The 14580-nt window shown below is 40.4% G+C and overlaps 1 protein-coding gene across 2 annotated transcripts in view; it reads left to right on the top strand.

Annotated features, from left to right (window-relative positions):
- The first annotated feature begins 6770 nt into the window (after positions 1-6770).
- Positions 6771-14580, top strand: part of wu:fc17b08 (ligand-dependent corepressor) — a 31917-nt gene continuing 24107 nt past the window's right edge. The window contains exon 1 of one of the 2 annotated variants that reach the window (XM_050070502.1): positions 6771-7165. In XM_050070502.1, the coding sequence (XP_049926459.1) occupies positions 7069-7165 (97 nt within the window). In that variant the 5' untranslated portion in view covers positions 6771-7068. The remainder of the gene's footprint in view (positions 7166-14580) is intronic. The other variant, XM_050070501.1, reaches the window with a different exon arrangement.

Raw genomic sequence — 14580 nt, 5'->3', positions numbered from 1 at the left:
ACAAGTGAAAAGAGCAGGGCATCATTTGTAACTTTTCATCGAGGACAAAACTTGCTTTCTTTTTGTCTCACTCTTTGGCACACACACCTGGATCCATCTGTAAAGAGCAGCACACCAGAGCCGTGAAAGAGTCCATTCTCGAACTGGCCGGAGAAGCAGGTTCCATCCTGAAACTTGAGCTGGCCCACACCATGCCTCCGACCTGGAAAATCACACATCAGGGTGAGCAATGGCTCAAGCTTCAAACGGATGATGGAAACACAAGAAATCCTGTCAAGGCAAACGACCTTGGGACCATTTGTCGATTCATTTTATCTACATGGGTGTCATCCCGCCTCATCTGACCACTTAGCCTCTAATGGATTACTCTTTAGTAATAGTGCGTAACATACTGTAAGAGACGACCAACTAAGCATGACATTTGAACTTGCAATGCAGCTCAGGGTTTTATATTCACTTGGTATTGGAGAGCCACTACATATGTCACGAGTCAGTACGTGCTTGGATTTAAGTACCCCCCCCCCATCAGCTAAAGGTTTACTACTGAATTAGGAGTCCCATCTGCCTCCTGTGTGGTGGGAATTACACAACTCTAATCCATCAGATTTTTTAGCAGGGATTTTGACTTTAGGATCCAGGAATGTAGTTGCATCCCCCTCCTGGTAGCACATGATCCACTATTGATGCCTATAATCATGTCAGAGGGCACACACCTATGAGTTTCTGGAGGTTGAAGGAATACACCACTTAAACTAACATGGACAGTGTTTGCATTGACCTGAAACCATGACTGGATGCTGAGACAAAACAAAAACCCCTGGATGGTCCTGTTCCTGGTGTTCCGATTGATTTGGTTTCTCGGCAGCAGCTGACAGAGGACTCTCCAAGATTTCCCAAACAGGTCTAAAGTCTAATCCAGTAGATTTGACAAAGCCAGAGCTGGTAAATCTGTCTTGTTCGTCATGGGTTGCCAATGCTAGCTAATTGGGATTTGATTAAACGGCTTGAGCTTGCATGTCACTAACATCACTGCATGTGTGTGCAAGAGAGTTAAAGCATCCTCGTAATCTTTGCCACAGGTGAGAATATTTGCCGCCACTGGTAGCGTTTGTTCCTGCTTGCTTCTCTGTAATATCATGACATTACATATACTGATGATTTAATGAGCATCAAGCCTTTACTGAGGCAGAGTGCTGCTACCTTAGCTAATGTGATGAGAAATAAATCTGACTAATGTCACAAGCTGTACTCGGGGCTAATCGACAGCGCTCTTTATTCCATTTGCATGCCATTCTGCTTTTTTTTAAAAATACTATAAATATACCGTGTGAGTTGAGCTGAACACAGCTGAATGGGTATGTGTGGAAAAGATTAGATCATTTAAAACAGTAAAAATGTGCCAAAATAACAATTACTGATATTAATATTTTGGGGGAATATAGGTAACGTGTTCAGTTTTTGCAAATTGGGCACCTGCATACCAGAATACTTGTGCTAATTTCAAACTTTACATAACAAACACTGAATGCATTTCCCCAGTCTGTCAGTGTCTCACCGTTCCCTTTCACTCGGCTGATAACTAACACAGCAATGCCTCAGAGAGACATTACGAGGACCAGATGTACCGTACAGAAGGTGCAAGTGAAAGCTTGTCTCATCTCTGTAGCTAAGTCAGTGACACTCGCACACAAACTTAATTTAAAACCGAGAAGCAGGGCTGTCTTGCCTTCTTTCCACTCGCCGTGGTACTCTTCCCCACTGGCGTAGGTGAAAGATCCTCTGGTCAGAGTCATGTCACCCCTGGTTTCAACACACAAACACATTCATTAGCAGCACAGATAAAGTACACATATAATTTGCTGACCAGCAGCTATACATTTAATAGAAAAGCACTGCACTTTGAATGGTTTCCAGAGTCAGAGGGGCATCTGTGAGTCTCTAACAGCTCTAAGAGGCTGTTTCTTTAACTGACCACGACCTCTGACTTCTGTAGAGGGAAGCGAAAAAGAAATGTTCCCTAATGGGATTACTTTTGCTCATGTAATTCTCAAGTCCAGCTGGGTGCCAGTGTCACAAGCTTCCCAAACATACTGCAATTTGGCATTACCTTTAATCAATTAAATAAATAAAGACAGAAAAGCATTCAATAGACTTTAACATACAGCCTCGTGCAGTGTGACTAGTCTTTAGTTAGAGTACTAAACACCATGAATAAATTACAATTAAATACCTGAAGCAGTTTTTGTGTTTTCTAAATAGGGTGGAAATTATAGTGAGGATTGCTGTGGGACAAAGCCTCAGTGTCAGTGCATGTTCCTGCAGTTGAACTTTAAGTGTGGGTCGGATCAAAGGATAAAGACAGGTCACACCAGATCCTATAACTGTCAACCTAAGAAGTCTGTTTAATGCCCGGTGCATGTTGGTGGTGGTGATGCTGGTCTGACCCCAGTTGAAAAACACACTTGGTGGTGAAACGCCCTCTGTAACGAACCAGGCTGGAAAACGTGACTGTATGACTGCAGATATAAACAAAAGCTTCTCCCATGGTGACCATTTCAAACAGCCTATTGTTTAAAACAAATGTCAGTGTGGTCCAGAATGGCAGTCAGGTGTAGTTTTACACATGCTGTCGCCATTGAATAATTCAGTCCACACCGTGACTGAAACACACTAACGTTACTGTAAATATCTGAATCAGGCTGCCAGTGTGTTTCAGTCAGTGAAGCCTTTGCATACATATTGCTCCATAGGCTATCGCTTATAGTGTCAAGCGTACGTAAATAACTGTAACCTATGGCAACACAACTACATGCGAAAAGCGACAACACCTATAAACGCTATCGTTTACCTGTCCGCTACGTTTGTCGTCTCTGAAGCATGGAAACCACCGTACAAGAGCCGAGGGGCGTAAAAATATGAAAACACCGGCTGAGAAACGTATGCCGCATTCAGGTGATCCTCGTAAACTCCTACATCACACATGAAGCGTCTTAAATGACGTTTACATTTGCGTCACATACGATAGCACAAAGTGAGCGAATCTACAGTAAAGGTGTTGTATTGTTTGTTGTTTATTTTAGAAATTGAGATGAACGGTTGTGTTACAGCAGCTGCATGAAAATAGTGAAATGTCTTCTTATACAGGCTTAATAAAAACGTCTCGTATTTTGACATGCATAATATGCTCTACTCATAAGGATTCAACTGAGTAACTTCTATATGAACCTATTTCCTCTCTACAAGCTGTGTTTACTTTTGTTTTCGTGTTCGTGCCGACGTTCAGCTCAGAATTGCAATAATTCCGACAGCACATGAAGGTAGCACTCCAACAGCATCATCGCAGCCTGACCGCCGCGCTGTTCCATTGCATGACGGCTGTTGGCTCTCATTAAAACTTTCTCTGATTGGCCTGGTGTGTGCTACAGTTTAGAGACTGTGGCAGACATTTTTATAAAAGGCTCCCTGGGCATTTTGCTGAAGATAGTTGAAGCACACAACACTACAGTTTAAGTGGCTGTAGTGTAGTTGACATAATGTTTAACATGAAGGCCATAGACTACATATAGTGTACAGACTCTAGTGAACTGTGAATAAAGATGTGAGCATTATATTATTAACACCACTACTTCAATATCCACCACATCTACTACTACTTATTACTAATTAACAACAGTCATGACTATAATATATTATTATTATTACTATTAATAATGTATTCTACAGAAAACAGACTTATGCGGTCTGTAGTGTAGGGATTCAGATAATGTTTCTCACAAGCTAACTGCATAGACATTACGTTTTTGTTCCCCTCAAACACAACTGCATTTAAGTTACTAGCCAGGATAGCATTTATTCAACTGTGTAAATAGGTACTGGCCTCTGAAAAGCAACTATAGATTCTTTCTGTTCCTGAAAATCCAATTAAGACACCATCTAAATCAAAAATGAGCCAAAATGAGCTGTGTGCTATTATCAACCCACTTTGTTTCCAAACAGATTTTGCTTTTAAGTAGCCAAACACAACTATGGCATTAATGGTATTAAAAAATTAAACACGGCCTCTGTACTACCCAGGGCATTAGGTAACAAGAGTCTAGAGCTGTATAGTGTTTATGTTCACCATCTTAGTTTAGTGTGTTAGCACGCTAACCCTTGCTAATCCGCATTAAACATGAAGTACAGCTTAAGATGATGGGAATGTTATGTATGCAGATGTTTGGTCATAAACCACAGTTTTAAACAAAATGAAAATCAGGGGTCAGGGGATAAAATGAGAACAACTGAACCTATGGGGAACATGAATGTTTGTACCATTTCACAGCAATCCATTCAATTCATCCAAGCAATCTTAAAAGAAAAGTCAAACTAATGGTGGCCACAGAGGAAAGGTCAGGGGATCCCTAAATTCAGTATCGTATATTGTCTGTAAACCATCAATGTCTGTATATGTTCCATGCCAACCAGACCTGAAGATGCTGAGATACTGGTATTTCACAGGATGAGTGAAAACTTTGACTTGCTGGTGGAACATTAGGTAAAGTAAATGAATCACCAAAGTTCTTAGACTGATCCTCTGGGAACCATGAATATCTGTACAAAAATGAATACTAATCCCTCAAGTAGTTGTGAAAATATTTCACTAATAGCCAAAAATGTAAATTATGTTGTGGCACAGAGAGAAGGTAAGAGAATCACCAAAGTTAGTAGGTTTGATCCACTGGAGACCATGCAAAATTTAATGCAGATCTATTGAGTAATGCTTGAGATATTTCACTCTGAGCCAAAGTGGTGGACCAACCATCTCTAGAGCCACCCCAAAAGCTTTGGTTAAAAATGCAGGATATGCCTTGAGACCAAACCATTTTATTTTAGTTTTTGCCTGGTTGGCAATCCTGGTTGGCAATCCAGCCTTGGGTAAAGTCTAGCCTATACTAAACAGTTACTGATCTTTCAAGTGGAAAATACCTCACATTTGATTTGATATAGACAGCCCAAGGTATTAACCTAAACCCCACATTAATATTTTGGGATTTAGTGGCATCTAGCAGTGAAGCTGCAAAAGGGACACCTCTCCCATGTCCCAAGCATTTAGAACGACACTGTTCGATGCAGAAATGTGAAATCAGGATTGGCCCAATTTAGAGCCAGTGTTTGGTTTGTTCATTCTGAGCTACTGTGGAAAAAACATGACTGACTCAGTGGAAAATGACTCACTTCCTGTCCCCCCAGGAAGTGGGAGACTGGAAGTGAGCCAATTTTTGTAGTGGCCAAACAGTGGAACTACAACATAGCTAGTACGCAGTGATATAAGTAATAAGTACTAAGTAATTAATGCATCTCATAATAGTTGTAATGGGTTTTGGTCAATGTTGTGACATATTGCACCGTGAGTTAAGTTGTGCATGTGGTTAGTGACATCCTACTTTTGTCGTTAGTAGAAAGTGAAATAAAAAGGTTTCCTACTATTATCTAAAGAGCAGCTTCAAATTCAAAGTTAATTTATTTGCTTCTTTCTTATTAGCAAGATACCCCAGTTCGCTAACATGTAATTATTGGGATATGTACTATTTCTACCTATCCACCTTATTCCTGTGGGCACTACTGTAGAAATGATTATGTGCGCTACCTCCTGTGAGATAGCGGAAGTAGCAGTATGCTAGTTAGTCCCATAGTGTCTGTGGTTAGTCCCGGTGGCTACTCTTTGTGGATAAGCGCCAACGCTGGTTCTCTTTGAAAGTACTTTACCTTCAGTTTAGCAAATACTAATTTATTTTTTAACAAATATTTAACAAATGTTAACTTAGCATTTTCTAAAATGTCTTTGCGGAACTGGTACCTGTTGCCCTGTCTGTAACGACTAACAACCAGTCTGAGCTAAGTTTTTGTCTTCAGCAACTGTGTGTTGAACATGTAACCAGAACAAAAAGGGATTGTTCCTGTTGCCAAATGTACCATTGATATGAGAAATAAAACCACAACAGTTTCACGAGACTTAGTGAAAATGTATTAAATCAGAATTAGCAGAAGAGAATGTCAGTATGTGATATCCCTGCCTTTCCCCGTCTGACTTCATTCTCAACCTACATTAGAAAATTGATCATTATAAAATAAACTCAGCAACATACCTTGAAATATGTATTTAGTCATTAGGGCTGACAATGTGTCACTGATTTACCATACTTCCTTTATATCATATAAAAAAAATGAATGTAAAAAGCTATTTCTATTATTACTACTTTATATTACCATTACTGAAGTCTGCTGCTAAATTCAGCATCATGTTTTGCTCAGAAGAGTTTTTAATAAATCAGTAGTTAAAAAAATGTGTACACTGCGTTGTTAACGCAGATGAGCAGAGGATTCACTGGGAAACATCACATTTATTTACTTTACATGGAGCTACAGTTAATACTGAATTATGTTAAATGTTTGCCGAATGTGTTAGTATCTCTTAATAAGTCATCAGAAATCTTAGGAGCAGCTAAGCTAGCTCGGGACATGTTAAAGTTAACAATATTTTAACGGAGTAAGGCAAGCTAATTGCTACAGTGCCTGGTTTAATGGAAAAAAGACAACAGTGCTTTGAGATGGCAGTCAGAGATGGCAGAGGTATGGTCACATAATCCTGTTTGAGCCAAAACAGGTGGTGTGTTCCACGTTTCCCAGTTGATCTTGGAAAGAAGAATAGAGTACTGTAAACAAATGTTACCATTGGAAATCGCTGGTTTCGGTTCAACGCCGGAAGTCGCGCACATATTTCGCGCAAGGGATCATGGGGGGAGTTGGATGGATGCCCTTAAATCCTACACACTGGACCTTTAAGGGAAATCCTACAGTTGTTGTTTACATTGGTGGACACAATGCAGTATTTTAGCCTAGTCATCTATTTATATACTTACTTATTTATCCTACTGATTTAATGACTCAGTTTGGTTGCTGTGTTTGACTGAAACATGGCCTTCATCTCCCCCCTGGAGTGATTTCCTCCTGACACACAGCAGCGCGCGCTCACATAGCAGAGCGCTTCCACTTCCCGTGCTCGTGCCCGCCGGAGACGAACGGTAGAAAATGGCGAGCCCATGTAAACTGCAGCAATGCACTATCGACAGGCGCGGCTTTCGTCAGGAACTTGACTCGTGGCGACACAAACTCATTCACTGTGTAGGTAAGGAAGATGCCAGTTACACGGTGTACTATTTTACCGGTTGAATTCCGCCTCTGTGCGACCGTTATCGATGTAAATAACCCTCTATTACCGGACTCACTCGGGGCATCTCGGAGCTACTTTTTGTTCTTCAACTGTTTCCTTCTCACGGCAGCTTGCCTGAGCAGTTACCTAGATGTGGCAGTTTGTAGCAGTGTCGCACTGCTTATGGGGTTTCCTTGCTGTTATTTTTACTGTTTTTAAAGACAAACTACAGAGTTTAGCTATCTAACGTATCAGGCGTAACGTTAGTTTGTTTAAAGGGCACCGTGCTTGTTTTAGAGGGAGTGTCTCAATGCGTTGCGTCGACTATAAAACCCCTTTTGCTAATGCGCGTCCCCGTGTGATGATACTGTATTTTGGATGGGGGAGGGCGACACATCCCCATGGTGGATGTTTTCTCAGTTAACATTTAGCTTACTTGCTTTTCTCAAATCACCCCCTGCGAGCGCGCACTGCTGCATTGAGGAAGTGACCCCTTTGGGGGAGTTGCCATTTTCGACGACGTTACACTGATAAACTTCTCTAACGTTAGCTAGTTACTTCCCCTGGCCCCTTTTAAGCTAATCATTAAAATGCATTGTTGACTTAAGGGGTTGAAAGCACTTTGCATTGTGTATATATCCGTTTTAGGGTGTAGTTGAAGCTAAGCTGTTATTTTGTAATATAGCTAAAGCAATATCATTAGCATGAGCTAGCAAAATAGGACATAACCTGCAGTAATGAGGGCCAGGAGACCTTTAGCTGTGCTAGTGGTATGGCTTTATAATCTGTCTGTAGGTGGGTCCAGACTGAGATATTTTCCCCTAGCCCACCACCAGCAGCTTTACATAATTGGTCCTATAGTGAAATGTAGGTTTCTTGTCACAGAAGGATTGCTATGGCACAAACATTCATTGTTCCCAGGTCACATATTCTGCGGGTGGTCCCCTGACTTTTCAAACTAATCATTCTCTTCTTTCATGTGTTTACAAATGATTGGTTTACATTTGTATTTAATGTGTTGATTGTGTGTTAAAGTACTTGGATTAACATGCTTTTGCTCTGGTTTAAGTTTAAAAGACTGTTGAAAAGGCTAGGAAAATTACCTGCATTCATAATTCATAGTTCATAATACGAACGGCTTTCATCAGGTAGACACTGTAGGGTTCCCATTAAACACAGGAGGATACTTAAATAGGTATAATAACTCTTTCATCCTTGTGTCAATGAATGACTGAATGCCCTTTATATCTGCACTTGTATGTGCTATGCCCTTTATGTCTGTTTCTGCACTCTTAATGTATTTTTATGTGGCAGCCTTTGTGTCCAAGACAAATTTCCCTAGTGACAAATAATCTTGAATCTTGAAGCAAAAGAAATTTAAAAATAATTTGACATTGCTGCTTCAGTATAAGACATTTCAGATTTCTGCCTTTTTTAAATTGAAAACCTTGATTAATAAACATATTCCTCCATGATTATTATGAAGTTCTTTAATCCATCTTCTCATAATTCTGTTCCACTCATATTGACAGATGGCTCAAATTTACATTAGTAGTTTGACACCGTTTGACAGGAGGGCTTGAAGAAGAGAGAGAGAGAGGCCATTTTTAAATCCGTGCTTTGCCAACCTCCTTCTTTTGACTCGGTAACATAGCAACAGCCTATGTGGACGTTCGGCACCATCATACACGGATTGATAAAGCAAATGAGGAGCAGAGAGTTGCTTGGTGACCCTAATGTTCAAATTAAATCAGCTTCTGTGTTTTTTTACTGGCTTGATCATAGTTCTTATTCAGTTATATCAGTCTCAATGGGAAATATGAAACAAATTATTTCCTACATTGAGTCATTAATGCAGCATGCCTCATTAACGGACAATCTCCATATTACATAGGACTGCCTGCTGTTAGATTGATATAATAGAACTTGCAAACTTTAATCATGAGGATAAAAACATATCCGCCCATAGATAAAATTATCTGTCCAGGTCTTTAGTGAGGGTATCTGTGATATATCATGCAATATATCGTACACATTTAATGCCTAAACATGCATATGCAGTATTTTTCCTCGTGAGTTTTGGCAGAATATGAAATGGCATTTAAACCACAGGAGGCAAAAACTAATTCAAAACCCAGAACACTACTTCTGACGCTGCTGATCTCAAAATGTCACATTGAATCAATCTTACTTAAAGTGGCCTCTATGTATAGGTCTTATTGAAATGTGTAATATATGTACAAGGCATGTCCTGTGTGCACGCACTAAATTCTTGACATGAGTCAAAATAGTAGTTATGTGACATTTCGGGAAAGAATAACAGTAAATCTGACAGTAATATCATATTAAAGGGACAATCTACCCCAAACTCAAAAATACATATTTTCCCTTTTACCTGTTTATCAATCTAGATTGTTTTGGTATGAGTTGCCGAATGTTTGAGGTATCGGCCGTAGAGATGTCTGCCTTCTCTCAAATATAATGGAACCAAATGGCACTCTGCCTGTGGTTCACAAAGCACCAAAAAGAAAAAAAGTGAAAAATGCCAAAAGCAATGCCTCCTTCAAGTGACCACAGGTTACTCAAGATATTTCGCAGACCTTGTTATGAGCAGTTTTATGTAGGAACAATTTACTTTCTACTACACCTGCTAACTGCATCGCCGCACTTAACGAAGTGTAGTACTACCTGCTGATGAGAGACTTATTACAGCATGATATGTAAACATTAATGGCAACCTCTAACCTCTGCACAATCAATTGAAATATTAGCGAAATCACAATATGGCTGACGGCAACATCCAAATCGCAGGTGCTACAATATTTTGATAAAGGTAGATGTGTCACAACAAACCTTTAAAGATAAAGCGTTGTGGTGCTACAAAGATACCCTGCTCTACAAATCATACCGTTACGACAAACATAACCCTGGGTACTCAGTATTATTACTGATGTGAAACACCCGTCTAGGGCTCCCAGGGCTTGGCTGTACATCTATTACCAGAGAGTGAGGGTTCAGCTGCCAGGCTAAAGGTAAGAGATGTGGGTCTACCTGTAGCCTGGCTGTCCTGGCACTGAATTGATGGCCGTCACTTGGTTAGCTTGCTCTCCGTGGTTCGACACTGCTTAGTGTCAGTACTGTTGCATTAACAGGTTTTTGGGCTTTGGCTTTATCTGACAGGACAGCCTTAGAGTAAAAGGGGGAGATAGGGGGAAGACATGCCGCAAAGGGCTGTAGGTTGGAATCAAACCTATGACTGTTGAGGCAAGGACATAGTGTTTGTACATGGGGCACCTGCTCTACCAGGTGAGCTCTTGGGCACCCCGAAAGCGGGAATTTCCTGCTGTTACACTGGCTCACAATTTTGTATAAAAGGTACAATCGTGGAATGGGGGGACAGAGGTGTCTCACCTTAAAGCCAGCATCAGAGGTAGTAACAACACTGTAATGATGTCTGTATTAAAGGGACAGTTGGCCGGACAGAATCATGGGAGGCATGAGTGTGACAATTTGACAATGTGTTATTGAGCAACACACTGCAGGAGATTAAAAACATAGCTGATAGCAGTTAGCAGATAACTCGTAGAAGAAGGACAGCAGCCGAAAATGTCTGCAAATTGGGAAAACAATGCAGTCCAGGAGCTTCTTACCCTCTGGGAAGAGGACAAGATCAGCCGCCATATAACAAGGATTGTAAATTATTGTTATTGCCCTGTTAATTCCATTGTTATAGTTAATAAAGTGCTGCCGACACATCTGTTACATATCACACTAGAGGCTGATGCTGTTGTTGCTATCCTAAATCACACATTGGAGCTGCACGATGCTGCCGTTGTTTGGTTCTGTGTAAAAATGCAGGGGCGGCATAAAAATGGGACTTTATAGCAGCCCTATTGTGCGATCTTTGTGCAAAACAGCTTTAAATACTTCGACATGCCCCCTTTCAACTGAACATGGGCTCTACACCTAGGTAAGCCCAACCCAACTAGCCTGAAGAGCCATGCAGGACAGCCCATAGGACAGTGTGCTGTGACAGTAAAGACCCCAGAAAGAATCACATCATCATCAGATATTTTTTTTTGGCAAAAATGAAGTGCAAAAACCACCATTCCCAGTCAAACTAAAGGCAATATGTTTTTTTTGCTGTAACGTTAGCTAGCTCAATGGTTCTAGGTAAGCTAGAAGTACATGTACACTTCCTTTTGTACAGTGATGCTGTTGGTGGGTGTAGTTTGGTAGAAAGAAAATGGTTCCTACACGAAAGTGATCACAAGATCTTAATTAATTTGAGTATCCTGGTCATGATTTCATGGTTTTTCAGATGTATTTTTTGGGGGCTTTGAGCACTATAAGCTACGTGCCATCTAGTTCCATTATATTCAAGAGAATGCAGACATCTCTGCAGCCAATATCAACTCACATCAAAATAATCTAGACTGACAAATAGCACTACAGGTAAGAGAGGAAAAATATGTTTTTTTTGATTTTGGGATGAACTGTCCCTTTGTTTTCCCCTCAATTAAGAGTTCTCTGGTGTTGCATGCTAAACATTTTCAGCTCTTGGCTTATATACTGTATGGTAGGTTAGATGCTTATTTCATGATAAGAAAGAGCAAGTGCAGCAAAACATTTTACATAGCTGTCAGCCTCTTGCTCTTAATTGTTAGTCATAGACCAGATTAACCAAACCTTAGGTCCAGAACTTTGTATGATGTTTTTAAGCATCATATTTGAATGCACAACACATAATTTGTAGTAATAGTAGGGCTATAACTGCACAGATTATTGTTGTTACACTATGTATTTGAAATTGTGTTTTTAGTGTGTATTATCAGTTTTAATTATAACTAGATTAGTGTTTTTGGACGTATCCCAAACAAACTTCTTCCAGCTGAGGCTACAATATTAGGTGGACTGTGTGCTCATCACTGAAAAGAAAACAGAGTGAGAATAACAGCTTTCTAACTAGTCACTAGCTCCAGACTCAGGACTGCTCAGTTAGTCAGTTCCGCCTTTATGATTGACAAATGTGCCTTGTGTTTGGGCATAATTGTAAAGCTGCAGAGTACATGACAACAGCATCAGTCTGCTTGCTGCAGAATGGCATATTCTGTCCATGACAACAAGGCCATACTTTTGTTTGGCTTTTTGGTGGAGAGGGCTGCACGCCACCACCACCCTGCTGACGCTGAAATGGACATTTTGTCTTTGTGTATTTAATGTGAGCAGTAAAACTGCAGGGCAGAGACAAGGGCAATTGTCCCATAGAACAGCAGCTACAATTGTCTGTATGTTGCCTATACATGTGTTCATGGTCAATCTGCCCCCAGATGAAAACTGTGTGGCTGAAACTATGTGTTCCGTCTGGATTTTGGAACATTTAGATTAGAACAGCAACACTTGAAAATGCAAGGAATGACAGTTATTCATGCTTGCATTGGACATGTGGGTGAGTGGGATTAAGGATGTGCGCAAACAAATAACAAGCAAATATTGACATCAGGCAGATTGCCTTGTTTATTATTTAAACTTTAGCATGGCCCATTTTCTGCTCCAGCATGCACCCTCTGATGGGCTTTTGGCCTACATTTTCCTAAATTGCTAAAAGAGCTGGCTGACGTTTGTTGACATTTTGCGAAACATGACCACGAGCTTTAATGGTTTCATATGAAATGCACTAACTTAAACTGTGTGTTTCTTCTGTGTGTGTGAGTGTGTGTGTGTGTGTGTGTGTGCTTAGACGTTCATGTGTGTGCATGTACCCTTTTGCCTAAAATCATGCTGGTCTCATATTTGTTATTCAAAGTTAGGCTTTGTGCAGCATTACACCATTTGACTGTCAGTTTGCATCATATCATGTTAAGTATTCACGGAGTGTTTTTCGCTGTAGATGCTGCTCAGAGCTGCCACCTCATTGCCTGCTGTATAGCCTGATCCAACTACTGTATATTGCTTGTAATGAACACTATGTGTAGCCGAGTGACATTTCAAGCACTTCTTTGCTAATGCCCATGTAATGTCTGAGCTTGTCTGTTGACCCACAGTGAGTTGCTTTTTTTGTGGATAGCACAGCAAGCATCAGTAAATGCTTTTTAGATGGTTAGGCATGATTAGGCTTGGGTCTCAGTGTGATGGGCTGACTTGGGATGAAAATAGTCATGTACTGTAGCTCGACTAATTTGTGCAAGTTTGTCATCTATGCACTCATCTTCAGCCCCCAGCCCCATCTTACATCTTCACAGAGGATTGCTCAAGGATATCAGTGACCCTCTTCATACAAAATTACAGTGGCGAGAATTGCAAACTGAGCATTGGTATTATTTTTAAAACATAATGCAGAGTTAAAAGATAAAATAATTTATTCATGATCACCTCCTCTAGTATTTACAAAGGCTGTGGCCAAAGATGCCAGATTTAGCGAGGTTTATTTTGGCTGTGCACTGACTGAGCTTAGGTAAGCTTCTGTTCTTCAAGCTCGTGGTCACTCCTGAGATAGCATGTGTACAGTAGTTACAGTTGGGGGATGGGCTGAGTGGGGGATGCAGCACTGTACACCCTCAGCAGTAGAGCGGCTGAGCAAAGGGTGGGTCATACACTGGAAAGAGCACTGCAGTCCCAGTATGAGAATAAATGTTAGCATTTTAGCAGCAGTTTTTTTGGTGATAAGTAAATCATGAAATGAGCAAGTACAAATTTTAAATTTGGCCGGTTGTAGGTATGAGAGACATAAAAGAAAGTCATGTTCAAATCCCTCATACAAGTGTTTTGAAATGTACACACAGTCTTCCTGCTGCCCACCAGGGATGCTACCGGCTTTCTATTGTTGGATGAGGTAAAATATTTGTGGCAAGCTGGAAAAACATTTTTGGTTTATTAAGTGAAAATGTTTACCTAATTTATAAATGTTACTTGTAAGTGGACAGGTACATCGTGGATAATGGACACCATTACCTCTGTTGGCCAGGTTGTGGAAGAAAAACAACATAAATGTTGTCCGTACACATTGGTGCATAGCTTGTTGTTTGAGATTTGTTTTAACACATAGCAGGACATGACATTTCCTTAGTTGAATCACTTTTGTTTTGCATTTATTTGGATTAAATCTTGAACTATGATGTCGTGTTTTGTTCCTGACAAAGCCTTCTGAATATTATTAAACTATGGAGATTTTGGGATTCCTTTCCTTATAGCAACTGCCGATGAGGCTGATGCAGCATACTGCAGTGTTGTGTCACTTATACAAGATTTCTCAGAAATTAGTTGAACAATTGCGACATACAAGCAAAGTCCACACAACAACCCTATAGCATTGCTTAATTAACTGGAGGAATCCTCTGTGTAAAAGTTAGGAGCAGTACGGTTGAGGTTATCATCAAAAATAATCTTCCACT

Source organism: Epinephelus moara, chromosome 19 (genome assembly GCF_006386435.1).
Source record: "Epinephelus moara isolate mb chromosome 19, YSFRI_EMoa_1.0, whole genome shotgun sequence".
Lineage (NCBI taxonomy): Eukaryota > Metazoa > Chordata > Actinopteri > Perciformes > Serranidae > Epinephelus > Epinephelus moara.
This window is presented reverse-complemented; position numbering and strand designations above follow the sequence as displayed.